Raw genomic sequence first — 20,179 nt, 5'->3', positions numbered from 1 at the left:
CTCTGTAATTAAGCTAGGTACATTTTTAGACATATGCCATTGCACACTTAATAGACTACAGTGTGGTGTAAACATAACTTTTATATGCACTGTGAAACCAAAATATCCGTGTGACTCACTTTATTATGATATTCACTTTATTGCTGTGGTCTGGAACTGAACCTGCAGTATCTCCAAGGTATGCTTGTATATTCTTCTGTAACTGTTTGTTCATACCTCTACTTTCAATTTTTTTTTGTCTTTTAAAAACGATTTATAGTTTTTTCATAGAAAGGATACTAATCCTGGCCGGGCACGATAGCTCACACCTGTAATCCCAGCATTTTGGTGGCTGAGGTGGGCGGATCACCTGAGGTCAAGAGGTGATCCTGACCAGCCTGGCAAACATGGCGAAACCCCATCTCTACTAAAAATACAAAAATTAGCCGGGTGTGGTGGCAGGTGCCTGTAGTCCCTGCTACTCAGAAGGCTGAGGCAGGAGAATCGCTTGAACCCAGGAGGTGGAGGTTGCAGTGAGCCGAGATCCCGCCACCGCACTCTAGCCCAGGCAACAGAGTGACTCGGTCTCCAAAAAAAAAAAAAAGGAAAAAGGAAGATATTAATCCTTTGTCTGTTACACACATTGCAAATATTACTTTGGTCTATATTTTTTTACCTCTTTATTTTGTTTACAGGACCTTATGTCACTCAGAAATACTTTTTCATAATCAAATCTCTCACCGCTTCTCTTTTTGGTGGCTTCTTAGTTTCCTGTCTTACTTAAAAATAACTTCCTCACCCACAAGGGAAAAGAATTAGTCTTCTAAATTTTCTTCTAATATTTTTAGTTACTTCTAATATATTTAGATTTTTACTTTAAATCTTTAGTCCATCTGGGATCTATTTTGTAGGTGTTATCAGATGGGAGGGGGGATTTGACTTTATTTTCTCCCAGATGGATCACGGATATGGCAGCATCATTTATTAAATAAACTGACTTTTGCCCTAAATTGGCATGTCCCCTTGAACAGATAATAAATTTCCATATAGATCCTTGGATCTGCTTCCAGGAGACCATCTTCCCCAGTTCTCCATGAGGTCATCAACATCCAGCTCAAAAGTCCACACCCACCTTCTTAAAGGCTGTTCCTACCTCCCCTAGTCCTCCCATCTGAAATCAACATTTTCCCCAAGTGTATTCTCATAGAACTCATTCATTGCACACACATTTACTGAGCTCCCCCTGGGTGTCAGGTGCTGGACTAGAGATGACTGTCCCTGTCTTCTAGGAGTTCAAGCCGGGGGCGGGAGGAAAGCCGAGAACTGAGTATAATGATGCTTGAGGACAGGTGACTGGGGTTACAGTGGTGGGAGGGGTGTCAATTCCATTTCAGAAAAGCTTCCAGGAGGAAGTGATATCTGAGCTCGGTTAAGCCTCAAATGGTGAGTAGGTGTTTGCCAGACAGCCAAGAAGGAAAGGGGGGGTCAGGTGGAGGGAACAGTGTGTACAAAGGCACAGAAAGCCTGCTGCGTTCGGGGAGCTGCAAATGGTTCAGAGGCCACCGTGAAGGGAGGACAGAGGAAGGGAAAGTGGAAAGGCGCTGGCGGGTGAGCAGGTCTGAGCGCCCTGGCGTAGGCGTGCTGACGGGTTTGGACTCTCTCCTGAGAGGCAGTATGTTGCGATGAGGATGCCAGTACTCCTTCTTCCACACCAACATTCCACCTGTGCTCGCATGTACTTAGTGCTTTTCTTTCAATCAACTACTTTTCTTTCCTCAAAATAAATGTATTTTAAAGGAACACTTTGTATCATTCCCATAAATGAGAAACCAGTATCCCTTGCCAGAAACAAAATAGAAGAAAAGCCTTTAAAAAGAAACATATTTCTATTAAAATTTAAAATGTTCATTTGTACTATTTTAAAACAGAGAGAGGACTCTCCCAGCCAATGCATGCCTACCTCATTTCAGGAAATGCTGGCATGGGAAAACCATGGGTGCCCGCATCCAGGCTGCCTGGGTTCCAACCCCAGCTCTGAGGAGCACTCACGAGGGGTCCTTGGGGAAGTCACCTCCTTTTCCTATGCCTCAGTTCTCTCATCTGTCAAACGTGGCAATAACAGGACCTACCTCATTCGGTTGTGCAACTCAGTGAGAGAATGTGGGGAGTGTTTAGTGAATACGCCTTGGCTAGTTTGGGGCCATGAAAAGCCCTCCATGCATTTGAACCAGAAGAGGGGCACTGCTTAGTCTGCATCTTAGAACTGGATCTCCCTCTGGCTGTAGGGTAAGGAGGGGCCGGGAGAGACCAGTCAGAGGCTGCCGTGGTTCCGAGAAGCAATGATGGAGATCTGAAGTCTGCAAAAAGGGTGGAGAGGAAGATGCAATTGGGTACTGGGGATAGAGACCAGAGGCAAAGCTGGCACCGAGATTCTAATGAGGGGAAGCGTTGGGCCCTTGGTGGAGTAGGGACCACAGGGGTTCACATATTTCTGGGACAGGATGTGTCTAGTACCCAATTTACATACCTTGAGCTGGGGGAATCCATGTGTCTGGAGGCAGGTGACCTCAGGCCCGGTGTTCAGGAGTGAGTAGGCTGTGCCCATGGGCCAAGGTCAGGCACCTCACCAGCCCCCGCACCCCTGGAACTGGCAGGTGCTGAGTTTGCATGAAGTGGTTGTGGCAGCCATGCCTCCATGGTGGTCCAGGGATGAGCAGGGGTCAGAAGTGTTTTCCAGGTGGCATCCCTCCTGCTCCTTTGCCCAGTCCTCTGCTGATCCTTTAGGCCTGGTGGCTGCCACTGAGCCCTCCAGAGAGCACTGGGCCTGGGACCCCAATCAGGCTTCAGCCACTCTCAGGGCCATTTCCCTGCCATGTACTGCCCTCCATGGCCCCATTGAAATCTTAAGAGGCTGGGGCACTAAAGGAGGACAAGGATGACCCCAAAAGCGGTGGAGGAAGGAACTCGGGAAGTCTTCCTTCCGAACTCTCTGAGATCTCTTCTGGCGTCCACCCCAGCTGGGCCCCTTGCTGGGTGCCCCTCCACTCCCCACACCTCCACCTCTGGTATGATGTAGAATCAGAAGATCCTAGATTCCATCTCCCCAGTAGAAGCCCAGGTCAGCGCTGCTCTGAGAGGCCCTTCTACCTCGTGGGTCCTCCTGACAGGGTCCGCTGCTCCCCTCCACCACCACTCACTGGTGCCCAGCGGTGCCCCACAGAGAGGAGCTTCTCAGTGGGCGTTCCTGGAAAGGAGGTGTGCGGTCGAGTGGAGGTCGCGGTTATCCCTCCCGCCACCGCCAGGCGTCACCACCGGCCCGGAAATGAAAGGCACAGCCAGGCGGGTATGGACGCTGGGGGAACCGTCAGCCTCGGGACTGGCTGAAGCGCCTGGGCAGGACTGGCGGGGTGGCCAAGGACGTTCGGAGATGGCTGCCATTTGGCGCTCTGACCCCAATGTCCATCGGGAGTCCAAAGAGGCACGCGCCCCTGAATTCAGGCCGCTGTGGCCGCGACACACGCCAAGCCCGAGGGCCAGGGGTGCAGAGGGGGTCCAGACCCTGGACCCCCAACCTGGGCCCCTTGAGTGTAAAGGAAGCGGGGACTTCTCGCTGTATGCGTTATATAGACCTGTTTCACAAATAAAGAACCCGAGCCTCAGTTTCGTATCCCAAGTGGCACCAACCCCATGACCCGCTCCAGTCGAGACTATTTCCAGAAATGCGATCTCCTAGCACTACAGCGACACTTGGAAGTCTATGGCTGAACGAGTAAATGAATGCGAATATAACAACAACCAGCACTTACTGAGCACCTACTGTGTGCCAGACGCTGTTCTCAACAGTCTAAAATGTGGATACTCTTATTATTCCCACGAAGAAACTGAGGCACAGAGAGGTGACGTAATTTGCCAGACGACACAGTGGCAAATCCAGGATGGGGACCCAGGCGATCTGGTTCCAGAGATCAAGCTTAGGCTCATAACAACGCCTCTCTGTAGCAAATGCTTTTTTTTTTATTTTTTTAGACATGAGGTCTCTCTCAGTCACCCAGGCAGGATTGCAGTGGCGCTATCACAGCTCACTGCATCCTCGACCTCCCGGGCTCAAGCGATCCTCCCCCCTCAGCCTCCCGAGTAGCTGGGACTACAGGTGTGTACCACCACGTCCGGCTAATTTTTGTATCTATCTATCTATATATAGAGATATACACACAAAAGTGGCGTGAGGCACCGCGCCCGGCCGCCATTCGGTTTTGTTGTTGTTGTTTGTTTGTTTGATTTGTTTTGTTTTTTGAGACAGAGTCTCGCTCCGTCACCCAGGCTGGAGTGCAATGGTGAGATCTCGGCTCATTGCAACCTCTACCTCCCGGGTTCAAGTGATTCTCCTGCCTCAGCCTCCCGAGTAGCTGGGATTACAAGTGCGCACTCCCAAGCCCGGCTAATTTTTGTATTTTTAGTAGAGATGGAGTTTCGTCATGTTGGCCAGACTGGTCTCGAACTCCTGACCTCTGGTGATCCGCCCGCCTCGGCCTCCCAGAGTGCTGGGATTACAGGCGTGAGCCACCGCGCCCGGCCCGCCATTCGTTTTTTAAGTTGTCTTTATTAAGCGCCGCTGTGCGCCGGGCACCAGGAGTGTAAAGGGTCTGCGTCCCAGCAGGCGAGTGAGCAGAGCGCGTGGCGGGCGCGGCGGGGGTCTCACCTTCTCCCCCTCCAAGCGCCCACGGGAGGCGCCCCGAGTGCCCACCAGGTGGCGCGCTGACCCCACTCGCCTCCCACGCGCCACACCCGCTCGGTCTCTCCATCGCCCCCTGCGGAGCTGGCGAGGACCGCAACGACTTGGGTCCAGCCGACAGGTGGCCGAGGGGGCAGTCACTGACCTGGTGCCAGGTGTCCCTGGCTCCCTGCCAGGTGCCCTGCAGTCTAGCAGCCCTGCTCAGGCTCTGCTTTCTTCCCTTGCTTCTTACCTCCGAAGACACTGAAGTGTAGGGAGGAGCCCCGAACGACCCCTTCCCGCCAGTGCTTCACTGGGGACAGAGCACTTTCTACCGGCTACGTGCCCAGGAGTACGCGTCTCATACTCCTCACGTCCTCACCCCAGGAGGCGGGCAGGATGATCCCCCTTTGCAGATGAGGAGGCTACCGCCCAAGAAGAGGAGAGACTGCCCCCAGATCACCCTGACCGCAGAGACTGCCCCAGATCATGCTGGCCAGAGAGCGAGACCCCCATGTGTGCGCTCTGGGATGTCAGTGGCAACACCCCTTGGGGCCTTTCGGGCCAGAGGTTCCTCTATTCCCCTGGCTCCCTCACCCCCTGCTCCTGTCCTCCCCATCTTTCCTCTTCCCTTCCTATGCGGCCTCCCCGGGCTTTGCTCTGCTCTCTACAAGCTCCCGATACTCACCTCAGATGACTCTCCGGGCTCACACACCTCCCAGTCTCGTCCCTCCAGTCTGACCTCCATTGTGCACCCTGCTATTCACCTGAGCACCCTCAAGCCCCTTGCAGGCCCCCTCTCCAGGATGAGATGCCACATCACCCCTGCACACCTGTGCTCCCTAAGCTAGCATGCTTAGGGGTCCTCTTTGACTCCTCACCCCCATGTCCTAGTCTGTCCCCTCTCCATTCCACCCCTTAGACATCTTTCAAGGTCATCCCTTCTTTCCAGCAGATGCCTCTGCTCTGATTCAGGCCACCATCGCCTCCCAGGCTCTAGTTTCACCCACCCTCTCAGACCCACCCTCCACACTGCTGCCAGAATGGTCTTTCCAGAGATCTTCCTAAAGTGCGAATCCCAGCCGTGTTTAAACCTCATAATCAAAACAGAAACAAAGACAACTTAACCACAGGATGAAACCCTAAACCCTTAGCTAGACCCGTAAAGCCCTGCATGGTCTGGCCCCCGCCACCTCTCTGGCGGTGTTGTGTCCTTCTCCCCGCATTCACTAAGCTCAGCTCCCTTCAGCTCCTCCAAAGCACCAAGTTCTTCCTAGGCTCAGGGTCTCAGCAGGTGCAGCTCCTCTATCCAGCTTTTCATCCTTTAGATCCCAGCTGAAAGGTCACATTCTCACAGAGGCATTCCCTGACCCCTCCCAGGTAAATTAAGATCCCTCCTTAGTTTATCTTTTGCTTGGAATTTGCTGTTCTTCTTCCCCCATACCTCTTGCCAACACATCTCAGAGCTTATGTTTTCATGTGCTTAGTTATTTAATGTCTGTCTCTCCTATAGCCCAAATTCTCCATGCAAATAGGACTGCAGTCTCTCCTGTTCACACTGTACCTCCACACCAGCCCAGGACCGGACATAAAAGTAGACACTTGATAAGTATTTGTGGAACAAATGAATCTTTCATCTCGTCCTCATCAGAACCCCATTCCCAGGCTTTCTTTCATCTCTGGCCTTTGTAAGAGTTGCTTCCTCTGCCTGGAAGGTTCTTTCCATTCCCTCCCACCTGGGCAGATCCACACGTCATTTAAGATTAATCTCTCTGCAACCTGCCCATCGCCCCCTCATTTGAATTAGGGTTTCCCTCCAGGCCCCCTTGGTACCCTATACATAGCACTCTATCCTAACACTTTAAAATTGCAAATTGCCAGCTAAACATGAGAGATTATCAACAATAATGATCTACTCTCGCTCTCCCCCAGACCTCTCCACTGTAGCTGGCTCAAGGGCATCACTCTCTCTGCTTTTCAAACCATTAGGAACCCCATTTCCCATTCATTCACGAGGCACTGCTCAGGTACCCACTGTGTTGTGTTGTTTTCCTTCCGGCAGCACTGGGGAAGCATGGAGGAAGGAAGCAATATAGACAGGATTCTTCCAAGGGTGAGAGGGAAGCAGGTGAAAACAACAGGGGTGCTCAGCAAATGCCCAGCCACCCCCTTCCAGGGTGCAAATGGGCACAGGGAAGGCTGGAGGCAGAGGGGTCTACCTAAAGCGCTCAGTTCTGCCCCCATCACTGAGCATCTGCTATGTGCAGGGTATGGCTGGGGAGGGGTGGGGAATACGGAGAGGTGTGCCTGAATGGCAGACACATCACCTCTAGCACAGCTGTGAGTGTGCTTGGTGCAGAGTTTACGTGTCTTGGATCTGTCTTCCCAACCTGGGAGTGCTGGAGGGCCCAAGGTTGGGAACAGTTGTTGTCAAACCTCAGCCAAACCTAGTGGTCACTTTTCTGTCTCTCCCTTGCCAGGTCTCTCTGCTGTGGTTCATTCCCCCCTTCCTGACACTCCCCACACCCAGGTCTAGAGGCCACCTTCATCAGCATCACTTGGGTGGGGACAGGAGCTTATGTAATATGTAGTCCTGGGTTCCTGTCTACCAACTAAGGCTCTCTGGGGATGGGACCCCAGAATCTGCATGGTGCATACTCCACACCATGTCCACTCTGCTTGGCACTTTGGGCGTGAAAACCCCACTTCTCCTGTGGCTTCAGGATCAGCCCCAGCTGTCCTCCTAGCCCCTGGCTCCCTGTTCCTCCCTGGAAGCCTTTGGGGGTTCTTTTCCTCTGACCACCTTACCTTAAATGCCAGGGTGCCCAGTGCTCCTCTGGCACCCTCCATACCTCCAGCACCCCAGGCTAGACTTTCTCCTGCCCCTGGGTGGCTGACAGCACACAGACTTGACATGGTCAAAGATGACCCTCCCACCCTCACCACAGACCCCATCCCTCTCCTCCCACCTATGGTACCCACCTCGTCAACTATCCAGCCTGTTGCTCAAGCCAGGGAACTGGGTATCACACCTGCCTTCCTCTCTGCCTTCCTGCCTCACCTCAGTAACAACCAAATCCCGATCATTTTGCCTTCTAAAGCTGCCTTCAGCCTGCCTGCCCCCTGCCCCCAAACCACTGCATTTGTCTCCTAATGATTTCCTCTCCTCTCCCTCCCTCTAGTCCAGGGGATTCTCCAAAAGCTTTTAAAATGCAAATCTAACTATAATCACAGCCCCATTAAAATCCTTCAAACATTCCTTGTAAACAAAGATCCCAACCCCTTGACCCTCCATCATCTGGCCCCAGCCTCCCCTCCTCCCACTCTGTGCTCCGGGAACAGCAAACTGCTTCCAGTTCCAGCCTCCAGACCTTTAGTCATTCAGTGCCCTCTGCCAGGAATAGCCCTTGCCAGGCGGGCTCTTTCCTCACAACTGCAGTATCACCTCCTCCAGGAAGCCATCTCTGACCCTCCCGCCCCTGCCCCCAGCTTCCTCGGTGCATCCATAATGTCTTCCTTGTTCAAGGATCTGTTATGCCACTCACCACACTGAGTTATAATTATCGATTTTCATGTCTCTGTTCCATACTTGCCGATGAGATCCTTGAGGGCAGGGACGGTGTCCCATTCATCTTTATCTCAACCCCTGGCCTGGCGCCTGGCACGGCGGACAGGCTCGGCCAGTGGGTGATGGATAAATGCGGAGGGGAAACTTGAACAAAGTGAGAGCCAGAAATGACCAAGAGGGGAGTAAGGGCAAGCCTGGCAGGAGGAGCAGCCAGAGCAAATGTGTGGGAAGTGGAGGAGCGAGAACTTCCGTTTATTGCACTCCTACGACTGCCCGCCAGCCATTGTGCCTGCGCTTTGTTTGCACATTTTGTCTCATTTGGTTCTTGCAAGAACAGATCAGGAAACGGACATCAGAGAACCAAAGTAACCTGCCCAAGGTCACAGAGCCAGGTCTGGAACAGAATCTGGGACTGTCTGGCCTGAAAACCTGTGCTCTTTCTGCTGGGCCACACAGCTCTCCTAGGGACAGGACCTTCTGGAAACCAGACAAGGAGTGGGCCCAGCTACGCCCCTGCCTAGCTGAGCGCCGGAACCAGCTGCCCACACTCAGGCCAACAGCTTCTCCCTCCCAGCCGGACCAGAGGCTTAGAGGCCAAACAAAGATTTGCCTGTTCCTTCCTCCCCCGGCTATGGAGGGTCTTTGACTAGACATGCACGCCTCCACCCCCCCACCCCCCCACCAGGAAAGAGCTGTTGCATCTTGGTACGGCCCAGGGTGCCTGGAAATGCAGGGGGTTCTGTGATGCTGTCTGGGTTTTGCAGAATCTGTCTCCCTCATCGCACTTGGCCCAGGCTGATATTAAGATTCATCTGCATTCCCCGCGCACCCGCCTGGCAGATGGTGGGGGAGGAGGCTGGGTGCGTGCCGGGGTTGCAGCCACGGGACCAAGCTGGGCCTTGGAGGGCCACAGAGCAGAGTGCCCACCCACTGTGCCCCTTGTGCCCAGCCCAAGCTGGGACCACTTCAAATGATGGGGTGCCTCCTCACCTTCATAGCCTCCAAGGGGTGCCAGGACTTGACCTTTCATTTTTCTAAAGACTAAAGGGACCCTGGAATTCCAGGAGGGAGACCTGAAGATATGGAGTGGGGGTGATGCAGGATGGGCCCCAACTTTGGGAATCTCAGATCAGGGTTGTGTTCTTCCTCCTTGCCCTGGAGGTTTGCAGAGACCCCGCTGGGATAGGAGCCGCTGTCGGCCTGGTGACCCCTGTGGCTTAGAGAGGGCAAGTAGTGAATAATGAAGGGACAGCCTCCAGGAAGGCCTTGCTCCCCTCACTCTCCAGCTTCTCAGGACCTGCCCGCGGCCCCAGAATCTAGCCCGGCTCCTATCAGCCTTTTCAGCTCGGGGGCCCAGCCAAATACTTCCTGTCACAGTGGCTGGACCCAGGAGGTCCAGGGATTATCTCAGCCCCTCCAAGTAAAGTAGAAGAGGGAAGGAGCAGACATCATAACAAAAGGAGTGCAGGCTAGACACCCAGAAGGACTTCCCTCGCGCAGGTTTTGGCTCTTAGAACAGGTTTTGAAAAAAAAGGATCTTTCTTAATTCTAGGATTCCTGAGTTGGGGGCAGGGCAGCAGATTCTTGCTGCCCGCTCCCGGGGAACAGGCGCCCTGCCAGAGGGGTGGAAACGGTAGGGTCCCTATCCCCTGGCCACCACCCTCTCCCTTCCTCTCCAAGAGCTACTCTGCCCCCGCGTGCCGTCCCCTCCGCGCTGGAGAGCCCGCGTCCTAGGCCCCCGGGCTGCGGGCCGGCAGGAGAGGAGTTAACTCCGGAGGTACCGGCTGGGCTCACTGTACCTGCCGCCGCCGCCGCCGCCGGTGGGAGGGACGAGGAAGCGGGAGCCGCCTGGGCGCCAGGAGCGCTCTAGTCTGGCGGGGCGCAGCGCGGGGAGCGGGTAGCCGGGGCTCCGCGCGGCCGGGGGCGTCCGCCAGGGGGCGCGCCGCGACGGGGCGGGTGGAGCAGCCTGGTCGGGGGAATTAGCGTCAAGGACGGGCGCGCGCGCAGGTCCCTAGCACATCTGGGCGAGAGCGGCGCCGCTGGAGCCGAGCGGGGCGCCGAGCGCAGATCTGGAGCAGCAGAGCCACGGCGCAGCTGGAGCCCTTCGAGGCGCTCGGGGCGCACATCTGGGACCTCGAGTGGGGGCCGCGCCGCGCGCAGCTGGACCAGGGGAAGGGGGCGGCGGCTGCACAGCTGGACCGAAGGGGGCGGGGTCGGCCCTGGGCGACCGGCTGAGGGGAGGGCCGCGGGCCGCCGGGGACTGGAGCATGGGACGGCGCGCCTGAAGGAGCAGGAAGGGGACGAAGAGGCCTGGGACCCCGTAAAGAGAAGAGGAGAACGAGGGGACGAGAGCGGAGGAGGAAGATGCAACTGACTCGCTGCTGCTTCGTGTTCCTGGTGCAGGGTAGCCTCTATCTGGTGAGTGGTCCGCGGGGAGCTGCGCAGAGGGGCGGGGGCCCGGAGGATCAGGGGAGAGCGCGGGAAGCTTGCGAGCCCTGAAACTTTCTCCCTTCCCCCGACATCCCGGGGATGGCGGGGAAGACTGGAGGCTGGGGGAGAGGGCGGGTCCGAGGCCGGAGACTGGACAGATAGGGTTAATAGGGGCGGGAAGAGGGTGCTTGGCTGGCCCACCCACTCCGCGGCGGGTGGCTGGAGGTGCGACTGGCGCTCGGAAAAAGGCCCGGAGCGGGGTCGCCGGGGTTACCCGACCCCTTCCCGGAGCCTCAGGACCGCGGAAGTGGGGGCGATGGGGCGCGGGTCGTGACCTGCAGGCTTTTCCCCTGACCTCCGGTACTCCGAGAGCCCCGGGTTCTGGGTCCCCCAGAGCGCGGAGCCGGTCCAGGCGGGGGGCGGCCCCCGCGTCCCTCCCTCCCGCCTTCCCTCCCGCTCCCTCCCTCCCCGCCTGTTGTTTTCCTCTCCTCTCCTGGCTGCGCGCAGCCGGAGCCCCACAGGACCTGGGCAGGCGGCTCCCGCCCCGGGCGCTCGCAGCAGCTGAGCTGAGCGCCCAGAGCCCGCTCCCCGTGCGCCGGCTCCGCGGCTTCTCGGCGACCCACGGCGCCGGGGAACCCCTCCCCGAACCCAGCCCAGGGGCTTAACTCCCCTCCGACCGAGCGCCCGCCAACCCTCCCCGCAATACTGTCGTGGAGAAGCCTCAGCCCCGCATCTGGACCTGCCCCCTTAATCAACAAGCCCCTTGCCACCGCCCCATGCCACGGTGGGAAGAGCCCTTCCCTTCTCACGGCCCCAGCTTTACCCTCCAGCCACTCAGCCGTGATCCCCAGGAACAAGTACCTACAGGTCTGCAGCCCTGGACCCAGTCCCCGAGCCTCCTCTCCTAGCCGTCCCTCTACCCCACCTCTGGGGCCTGGCAGTCAGGGCCAGCCTGAACTGTGGGACAGAGACAGACTCGGCCACAGCACACAGCTGCCGGCACCACCCAGACCAGAACACAGGCATGAGGAGCCCACAGCCCCTTGGAGCCCTACTGTCCCCACCCCAGTGTCACCGCCAAATCCAGATGCCCCTGGTGCTGGTAGTAAAGACACCTAGGGAGAGTGGTTGCTTTCAAATGCTGAGCAAACACGCAGCCAGGCTGCGCCCTCAGGAAGCCCTGTCAACCCCCTGATGCCCTCCACTGCTGTCCCACTCTCCCTGTGGCGCCTCCAGGAATCTCCCCAGGTGTGGGTTGTCACCATAGCTGATCCAGCAGAGGGAGGATGAGCCCCTGCAGATTCCAGAGGCGGATGGCGCCTGGGTAAAAACCCTTTCAAAAAGACACATCTGATCTGTGAGGCCAGGAGTGTGCAGTGTAACGGAAGGGCTGACCCTATGTGAACTCAGCCTTGTAGTGTTAAACTCTGAGCCCCAGTGTCCTTATCTGTGAAATGGGGATAAGAACTCCTACCTCAGAATCCAAGTAACATCTTGGCATGTCATCCTCAGTGTCCCCTGGAGAGGTGTTTGGCTTTCCATTCCCATGGCCATCCTGAGTGTGGCATTCACTCGGGTCTCCCCTAGTCCTCTTGCCAAACCTAAACTATATTCGTGCTTGAGAATTATACTGTGTTCTGCTTTCTTATTCCATTGTCTGGTGGTTCTCTTTGCATCCAAGGGTAGAAATTATCCTAGGGTAGGAACAGTGTCTTACCCAACAGACTAGGAAGTCCCAAAAGGCAGGGGCTAGCCTCTCCTGTCAAACCAGGGGCTCTCCCAGGATAAGGATGGTGCTCCCCTATCTGACTCAGGGCTCTTTGAGAGCGGAGACTATGCCTCCCCCATCAGCCTGGGGATTTCACAGAGGCAGAGATCCTACCTCCTATCAAACTGGGGGCTCTGTCAGCACAGGGATGATACTTCTGCAATTAGATGGGGGGTCCCCAAGATCAGAAGCTGGGCTTCCCCCATCAGACTGGGGACTCCCTAGGGGTAGGAGCCATTGTCCCTGGTGCCACAGTCCACTGGAGAGAATTACTGTCAGTCTTTGAGACTTTGAATAGTGGCCAAGACAGGACAGTGAGGAAAGGACATGGGGGGCAGGCTGACCCAACTGTCAGAACCTGAGATGTACACAAGCTAGAGTGTACACTTGCCCCCCAGCTTCAGTGGACAACATGCAGGAGCTCTTCACCCAGGTCAGAGTGAAGTGGCAGGGACAGGGGTGCTGCTGGTGGTGGGGGTGGTGGACCTCCAGGGACAGGGCTCTTACTGTACTCACAACTCCCTCCATAGGTCATCTGTGGCCAGGATGATGGTCCTCCCGGCTCAGAGGACCCTGAGCGTGATGACCACAAGGGCCAGCCCCGGCCCCGGGTGCCTCGGAAGCGGGGCCACATCTCACCTAAGTCCCGCCCCATGGCCAATGCCACTGTCCTAGGGCTGCTGGCCCCACCTGGGGAGGCTTGGGGCATTCTTGGGCAGCCCCCCAACCGCCCGAATCACAGTCCCCCACCCTCAGCCAAGGTGAAGAAAATCTTTGGCTGGGGCGACTTCTACTCCAACATCAAGACGGTGGCCCTGAACCTGCTAGTCACAGGGAAGATTGTGGACCATGGCAACGGGACCTTCAGCGTCCACTTCCGACACAATGCCACAGGCCAGGGCAACATCTCCATCAGCCTCGTGCCCCCCAGTAAAGCTGTAGAGTTCCACCAGGAACAGCAGATCTTCATTGAAGCCAAGGCCTCCAAAATCTTCAACTGCCGGATGGAGTGGGAGAAGGTAGAACGGGGCCGCCGGACCTCGCTTTGCACCCACGACCCAGCCAAGATCTGCTCCCGAGATCACGCTCAGAGCTCAGCCACCTGGAGCTGCTCCCAGCCCTTCAAAGTCGTCTGTGTCTACATCGCCTTCTACAGCACGGACTATCGGCTGGTCCAGAAGGTGTGCCCAGATTACAACTACCATAGTGATACCCCCTACTACCCGTCTGGGTGACCGGGGGCAGGCCACAGAGGCCAGGCCAGGGCTGGAAGGACAGGCCTGCCCATGCAGGAGACCATCCGGACACCGGGCAGGGAAGGGCTTGGGCCTCAGGCAGGGAGGGGGGTGGAGAGGAAGAGATGCCAAGTGGGGCCAGGGCCAAGTCTCAAGTGGCAGAGAAAGGGTCCCAAGTGCTGGCCCCAACCCGAAGCTGTGGTGTGACTAGATCACAGGAGCACTGGAGGAGGAGCGGGCTCTCTGTGCAGCCTCACAGGGGTTTGCCACGGAGCCACAGAGATGCTGGATCCCCGAGGCCTGTGGGCAGGCCGATCAGTGTGGTCCCAGAGTCATGGGAGGAACCTAAGCCCTTGGTTCTTGCCATCCTGAGGAAGGACAGCGACAGGGATGGGGAGATTTCATCAGTGTGGACAGCCTGTCAACTTAGGATGGATGGCTGAGACAGGGCTTCCTAGGAGCCAGTCAGGAGGGTGGGGTGGGGCCAGAGGAGCTCTCCAGCCCTGCCTAGTGGGCAGCCCTGAGCCCCTTGTCCTGTGCTGAGCATGGCATGAGGCTGAAGTGGTGACCCTGGGGTCTTTGATGTCTTGACAGATTGACCTTCTGTCTCCAGCCAGGCCACCCCTTTCCAAAATTCCCTCTTCTGCCAGCGCTTCCCCTCTACCACCCATTGCTGATGGCACACCCATCCTTAAGCTAAGACAGGACGACGGTGGTTCTCCCAGCACTAAGGCCACAGCCCATCCATGTGCTGTGTGTCCCTCTTCCACCCCACCCTCTGCTAGCTCCTCTGGGAGCATCCATGTCCTGGAGAGGGGTCCCTCAACAGTCAGCCTCGCCTGTCAGACTGGGGTTCTCCCGGATCTGGATGGCGCTGCCCTCTCAGCAGTGGGCATGGGTGGGGCGGGGCCAGGCCGCAGAGCATGTGCTGGATCTGTTCTGTGTGTCTATCTGTGGGTGGGGGGAGGGGAGGGAAGTCTTGTAAACCACTGATTGCTGACTTTTGTGTGCAGAACCATGTTCTTGGAGCAGGAAATAAAGCTTGCCCCGGGGCACTGGAGTCAGAATTGTCCAAGGAAAGGGCCTCAGGCATCCCTTGGTCCAGCAAGAATTTCTCTGATGGCCACAGAACATTTGCTGGAGACCCAAGTGGCAGGGCTCCAACCGCCCTTGGAGCTGATGCTTGCTGAGGGCTCAGGGCTTCCCTCTCCAGCCCCCGTTCCAAGCTGTCTGATCCCACACGAGGAAACCTGAGTAAACCCGCTGGGCTTGGTGCTAGAGGAGGGCGTAGCATCTTCAAGAACAGCTCGAGGAGGGAGAGCTAGCAGGTAGAATGGGCCAATGAGGGTGTTCCTTGGTGTCCTCCCTGAACTGCCATCTGCAGACCCAGCAGGGTCCTAGCCCCGTCATTTTGCTGCGTGGCCTTGGCCATGTCCATTCTCCTCTCTGGCTTTCTTTGTTTCTTCCTCTATAACATGAAGGGCTTGCCCAGACCAGGGGTTCTCAAACGCAGATCACCCGGAGGGTTTGCTGACACACAGATTTCTGGGTCCTACCCACGTTTCTAATTCAGCAGGCTTGGGTGGGGCCTAAGAATCAGAATTTCTAATGAGTGCCCAGGTCTGTGCTGATGCTGCTGCTCCAGGGCCCACGCTGGGAGACCCACTCAAAGGACCGTGAAGTTCATCTCTGGCTATGGCTCCGCAGGATGGGGAGATACCTCGGAGGCGCTCTCCCAGCTGTAATTTCCATCTGCTTCTCCTAGGGAGGGGGCCTTTCAGAGATCCCGGGGTATTGTATTGGGTTTGCAGTCTGACCACATGCCAGTGAAGGAACAGGCTGGAGTGGGTGTGGACACAGGGCCTGCATCAGTCGCTCCCCTCCCGCAGCTAGTAAGAGGCGTCAGAATGGCCGGCTGCCAGTGGCACCTCGTCTGGGAGTTACTTGGGCCCTTTGGGGCTCTGTGAAGGAAAGACACTACCAAGGTCACAGTGCCTTGTGGAGGTCATTCTAAGTCAGTTCTCTTGGGAGGGCAGCACTCAGGGCCCTTGGGGCCCTCTTGAGGAGAGGAGAGTCCTGGTAGCAAAGTAAGATGGTCTTGCCAGACCCCACCTTTCACCCCTGCCCACCAGCGCTCAGCGCAAACCGGTCCCCTCATACTGCAGCACAGAGCTAGGCGGGGCTGAGAAGCCATCTAGTTACAGCCCACCTTGTAAGAAGTGACCCAGCGTGTTTCCCCCACACCATACTTTCAGGGGCCGTCTCTCCTGAGCAGAGACAGAGACGTGAGAGACACACCCCGCCTCCAGACCACCCTCCGCTCCCGACCCTGGAGGCTTGAGGCTGCTGGCACTGGAGCAGCCCACCCATGGATGCCCACTGGATGCCATTCAGCCTCCCACAGCGCCGTGGAGACTGCAGGAAGGAGGGAACAATGGGGCCAGAGGCCCTGGGTGCCCTCCCTGCCTGCCCTGGCTGAACTCTCAGCAGGCACCTGGGGGCACTTTGACCCCCCTCCTGTTCCTCTCCTCCTGTGGAGAGCCAGATGCTGCCGACAGCTGGAGGGCCTGGCCTGCCTGGCACACAGTTCTGCCTGCACCAGGGATGGATTCATTTTAATAACTTCATTTCACCCTCATGCACACTCTGCCGCCTCAGCTCTCCTTTCCGCCTTCCCCAGTAACCTGGCTGCTCTCCTCAGCTAGGACTTTGCTAACAGATTTCCTCCCAAACCTTAATTCTTTGGAATAGCCCTCTGGTCCCTACTGCTCTTGCCAGATACTTCTGTGCCCCCTTGGTCCTCATAAGGGCAAGGGGTCCATCCAGCTTCCTCTGGCAAAGAAGACGTCACCTCTGCCTCGTGGGCGAGCAGTGTCCCCATGGTGACGCCCCCCCCCCCCCCACCGTCACGATGAAGTGCTCTGGCCTCCCACTCTTGCCATGCACACACTCACAGGAAAGTCCTCTGAAGAAACCTGTCCCCCACTCTGCCCAGACCCCAAACGGCCAGGTCCTACTCACACTCCAACCCTTTGGTCTCTCCCATCCACTGCCCTTCAAGGCAGTCTGAAACGCCCTCAGACCATTTAGTTGTCCCGAGGTCTTCCACTCGAACCCCTCAGCCCAGCTGGGGGCTGCCAGGGGCCTTGTCTCCTCCCTCAGTGGAGCATCTGGGACAAGTTTACCAGGCTGGGGGCTCTGTAAGGACACAGCTTGGATCTCCTCATCAGGCTGGGGAACACCTGGGCCCAGGGGCTGTGCCTCCCTCATCAGACTGCGGACTCCCTGATGTCAGGGGCTGGATGGCCCTTTAGACTGGGGATCCCTGAGGGCAGACGCTGTGCCCCCGCCTCCCCCACCGCCCCCCCCCCATCAGACTGGAGTCTCCCTGAGGGCAAGAATTGTGCTCTGGATGGGAGGGGGACAGCTTGCCTTTTCCTAGGCATCAGAGCACCTGGAGGCTGCCTCTGCCCTTCAGCTTTGCTCAAAGGCGCTGTCTGGGTCTCAGCATTCCTTCCTCAAGTAGGGTGAATCTCCTAGCACTCTGAGAAGCTAATAAGGGGGAGTACCCATTAGGTCAACTGGTAGCAACGCCCGAGTCTCCTTCTCGATGAAGCTTAAGGCAAAAGCAAATGAGTATCTAGGTCCCTTCCCCCTCCTGCCCCCCTTCCCTTTCCTGGGATGAGCAAGCGGGAACTGAGTCACCCCGTTCCCCATCCTTGGCAGGAATGCTGGTGACCTTGCATTGTGGCAGATTCAGGTGGCGAGGCCCATTGCTCAGAGATGCACCTGGTGGGTGGGTGGCAGGGATGCTGGGGGTGTGTTTATGGGGATGGAGGTGGCTGAAGGGTAGGTAGGGGTGACCAGGTGCTGGGATTATCGAGTGAGTATGTGCAGGGGAACTGTAGAGACACAATGAAACAGTTGTTCTGTGTTGGGAAATGATCCAGTGTCATGGCTGGGAGTGGGAGAGAGAAATGTTACTTCCGAAGACTCCAAGTCCTGTGGTACTGCCAGGAGAACCGGGGGCTGGGGTGACGGGTGAGGAGAGGCACCATTAGCCCTGCCAGGCAGAGGCAAGATGGGGTGGGGGCGGCACCTGCCAATTATGCCAAAGTCTTGGAGTGGCAGCTGGCACCATCACCAAGGCACAAATGCCAGCAGAGACCTGGCACTCACCTGGGTTGTGATTCCATACGGCCCCTGTCTCCTGTTGGTCTCCTAGGCTCAAAGGCTGACCTGATAATTCAAGTGAAGGATGCCTAGTTTGAGGCCTTCCAGTTCCTGTCCCAGGCCACCTGGTCAGGTGGTCCCAAGGGACAAGCTAGGTCCTCCTGAACCGCAGAGGCTGCCAATAAACTGTCAACACAGGTGTTGCAGGAAGATATAGCTGGGTCCTCATTCTGGGTCTGTAATTTATTAGACATGTGGCTTTGGACTAATGACATAATCTCCCAGAGCCTCCTTAGATGAAAAACTAGGGCTTTGCCTACCTTGGCGTATTGTTAGGAAAATTAAATCAGTTGCTCAATAAATGTTACTTCCTCCTGTCTTTGTTTTCTAAGATGGGTTGATGTTAACCTTGGCCTTGCTTCTGGTGTGGAAAGGGGAACGGGTCCCAGGCTAGAGGTAGGAGACCTAGGTTCCTACCCTGGTTCTGCCCCATCATGCATGTGGCAGAGATTTCTAATTGTCCCATAATACCCATTTTCGCTTTCTCCATAGTAATGGGATTCTCTGTTTTTAGCTGGGCATGTGGCTGCCTGAAATAACTACTGCATTTCTCAGCCTCCCTAGATGTAGTCATGTGACTAAGATCTGGCCAGTGACATTTAAGCCAAAGGTTTAGGTGGCACCTTCCAGAAATCATCAGACAGCTGATGTGCACTCTCTGTCCCTTTGTTCCACCCTCTGTCCTGCAGCCTGGAATAGGTACGAGGCTGCTGCCGTCTTAGACCAGGGGGTAAGAGCCACACCCTAGAGGTGGCAGAGCAGTGAGTTGGAAGAAGTCTTGGTCCCTGGGAATGTTCTGGAATAGAAATATCATACCAAGGCCAGGCATGGTGACTCATGCCTGTGATCCTAGCACTTTTGGGAGGCTGAGGCAGGTGAATCATCTGAGGTCAGGAGTTTGAGATCAGCCTGGCCAACATGGCGAAACCTTGTCTCTACTAAAAGTACAAAAATTAGCCAGGTGTGGTGGCGGGTGCCTGTAATCCCAGCTACTCAGGATGCTGAGGCAGGAGAATCGCTCAAACTGAACGGGAGTTGGGGGGTGGGGGGATGGGGAAGTGGGGGGCGGGGGACCGGGGGCCGGGGAGGGGTTGCAGTGAGCCAAGATTGCGCCACTGCACTCCAGTTTGGGTGGAAGAGCGAGACTCTGTCAATAAAAAAAGAAGAAAAGAAGAAAAGGAAGGAAGGGAGGGAGGGAGGGAGGGAGGGAGGGAGGAAGGCAGGCAGGCAGGCCAGCCATACCAGCCCTAGGCTGCCGGCCTTCAGACTTTTATGTAAGAGAAAAATCAAAGTTCTATCTTATTTAAGTCACTGTGCTTTGGGTTTCCCTTTCTTGCTGTTAATTCTAGCTCCTCCTAAGTCAGTGGATGTATTTGGGCACTTCACTTACATGGCCTCGGCTTTCTCATCTGTGGAACTGAGATAATGCTTACATATCTTGGCACGGACCAGAGAGGTTTTATAGACTCACAGGCAAGAATAAACATGGAAGGCGCGGGTCCTCCTCCCTGTCTTAAGGCACACAGCCTCCATTTTAAGGGGAGTAACAAACAAGTTGCTGCTGCATTGTGGAGAGCCCTGGAAGGGCTCAGGAGAATTCTCTAGCCCTGAAAGGCCTCAGTCCCCAAATTCATCCCCAACACCTCTGAGTCCCATCTACATTCTGCTGTTGGTGACACACAATCCTCGTTAAGGGCCTGACTGATCCCAGCCAGATGGGATCCTAATTTAATTAAAACCCTTTAATTACCTGCAACAACACTGCTTTGGAAGTCCAATGCAAAAGGGCCCTGTGATGGGAGGGGCACCGTCCACAGGGCAGAGTAGTGGCTGCCCTTTTAGCACTGAGGGAACTGAGGGACGCAAAGTGTTTCTCCCACCCCAGTGGGCACAAACTGCATGGAACAGCCCGTGTGGTCCAGGCTTCTGGGGGTGGTTTATAGGGTACAGCCAAGCAGGGGAGTGCATGAACCAGGCCCTTGGGAGCAGAGTACCAGGCTCTTGGCCTGAAGCTGTCAGCGCTGGTTTTGTGCTGACACTGAGACCAATACAGCCTGTTCTGGTCAGGTCTAAGCCCTCCCAAGACCCTGCCCCTGCAGGACACTCTGTGTAGGAGCAGGCATGGCTCTAATTTCTCCTGAATGGCCCGGCCTAAGAAGCAGGAGTTACCTCTGCAACCACCAAAGGAAATCCGTGCCCCTGCGAACAGTGTCTTTCTTCAAGGTGTCATCCACTTGGGGAGGGGCGATGAAAGG

General features: G+C 56.2%; 1 protein-coding gene across 1 annotated transcript; it reads left to right on the top strand.

Annotated features, from left to right (window-relative positions):
- Positions 1 to 10,215: 10,215 nt before the first annotated feature.
- LOC105472351 (neurexophilin 3) lies at positions 10,216 to 14,752 on the top strand. The gene is made up of 2 exons (XM_011725506.3): positions 10,216 to 10,676; positions 12,987 to 14,752. Exons 1-2 carry the CDS (start codon positions 10,623 to 10,625, stop codon positions 13,689 to 13,691), a joined length of 759 nt encoding a protein of 252 aa, XP_011723808.1. The 5' UTR covers positions 10,216 to 10,622; the 3' UTR covers positions 13,692 to 14,752.
- Positions 14,753 to 20,179: the final 5,427 nt, after the last annotated feature.

This window comes from Macaca nemestrina, chromosome 17 (assembly GCF_043159975.1).
Source record: "Macaca nemestrina isolate mMacNem1 chromosome 17, mMacNem.hap1, whole genome shotgun sequence".
NCBI classification, from domain to species: domain Eukaryota; kingdom Metazoa; phylum Chordata; class Mammalia; order Primates; family Cercopithecidae; genus Macaca; species Macaca nemestrina.
Note: the sequence above shows the minus strand (reverse complement) of the source record. Positions and strands in the feature narration are given on the sequence as shown.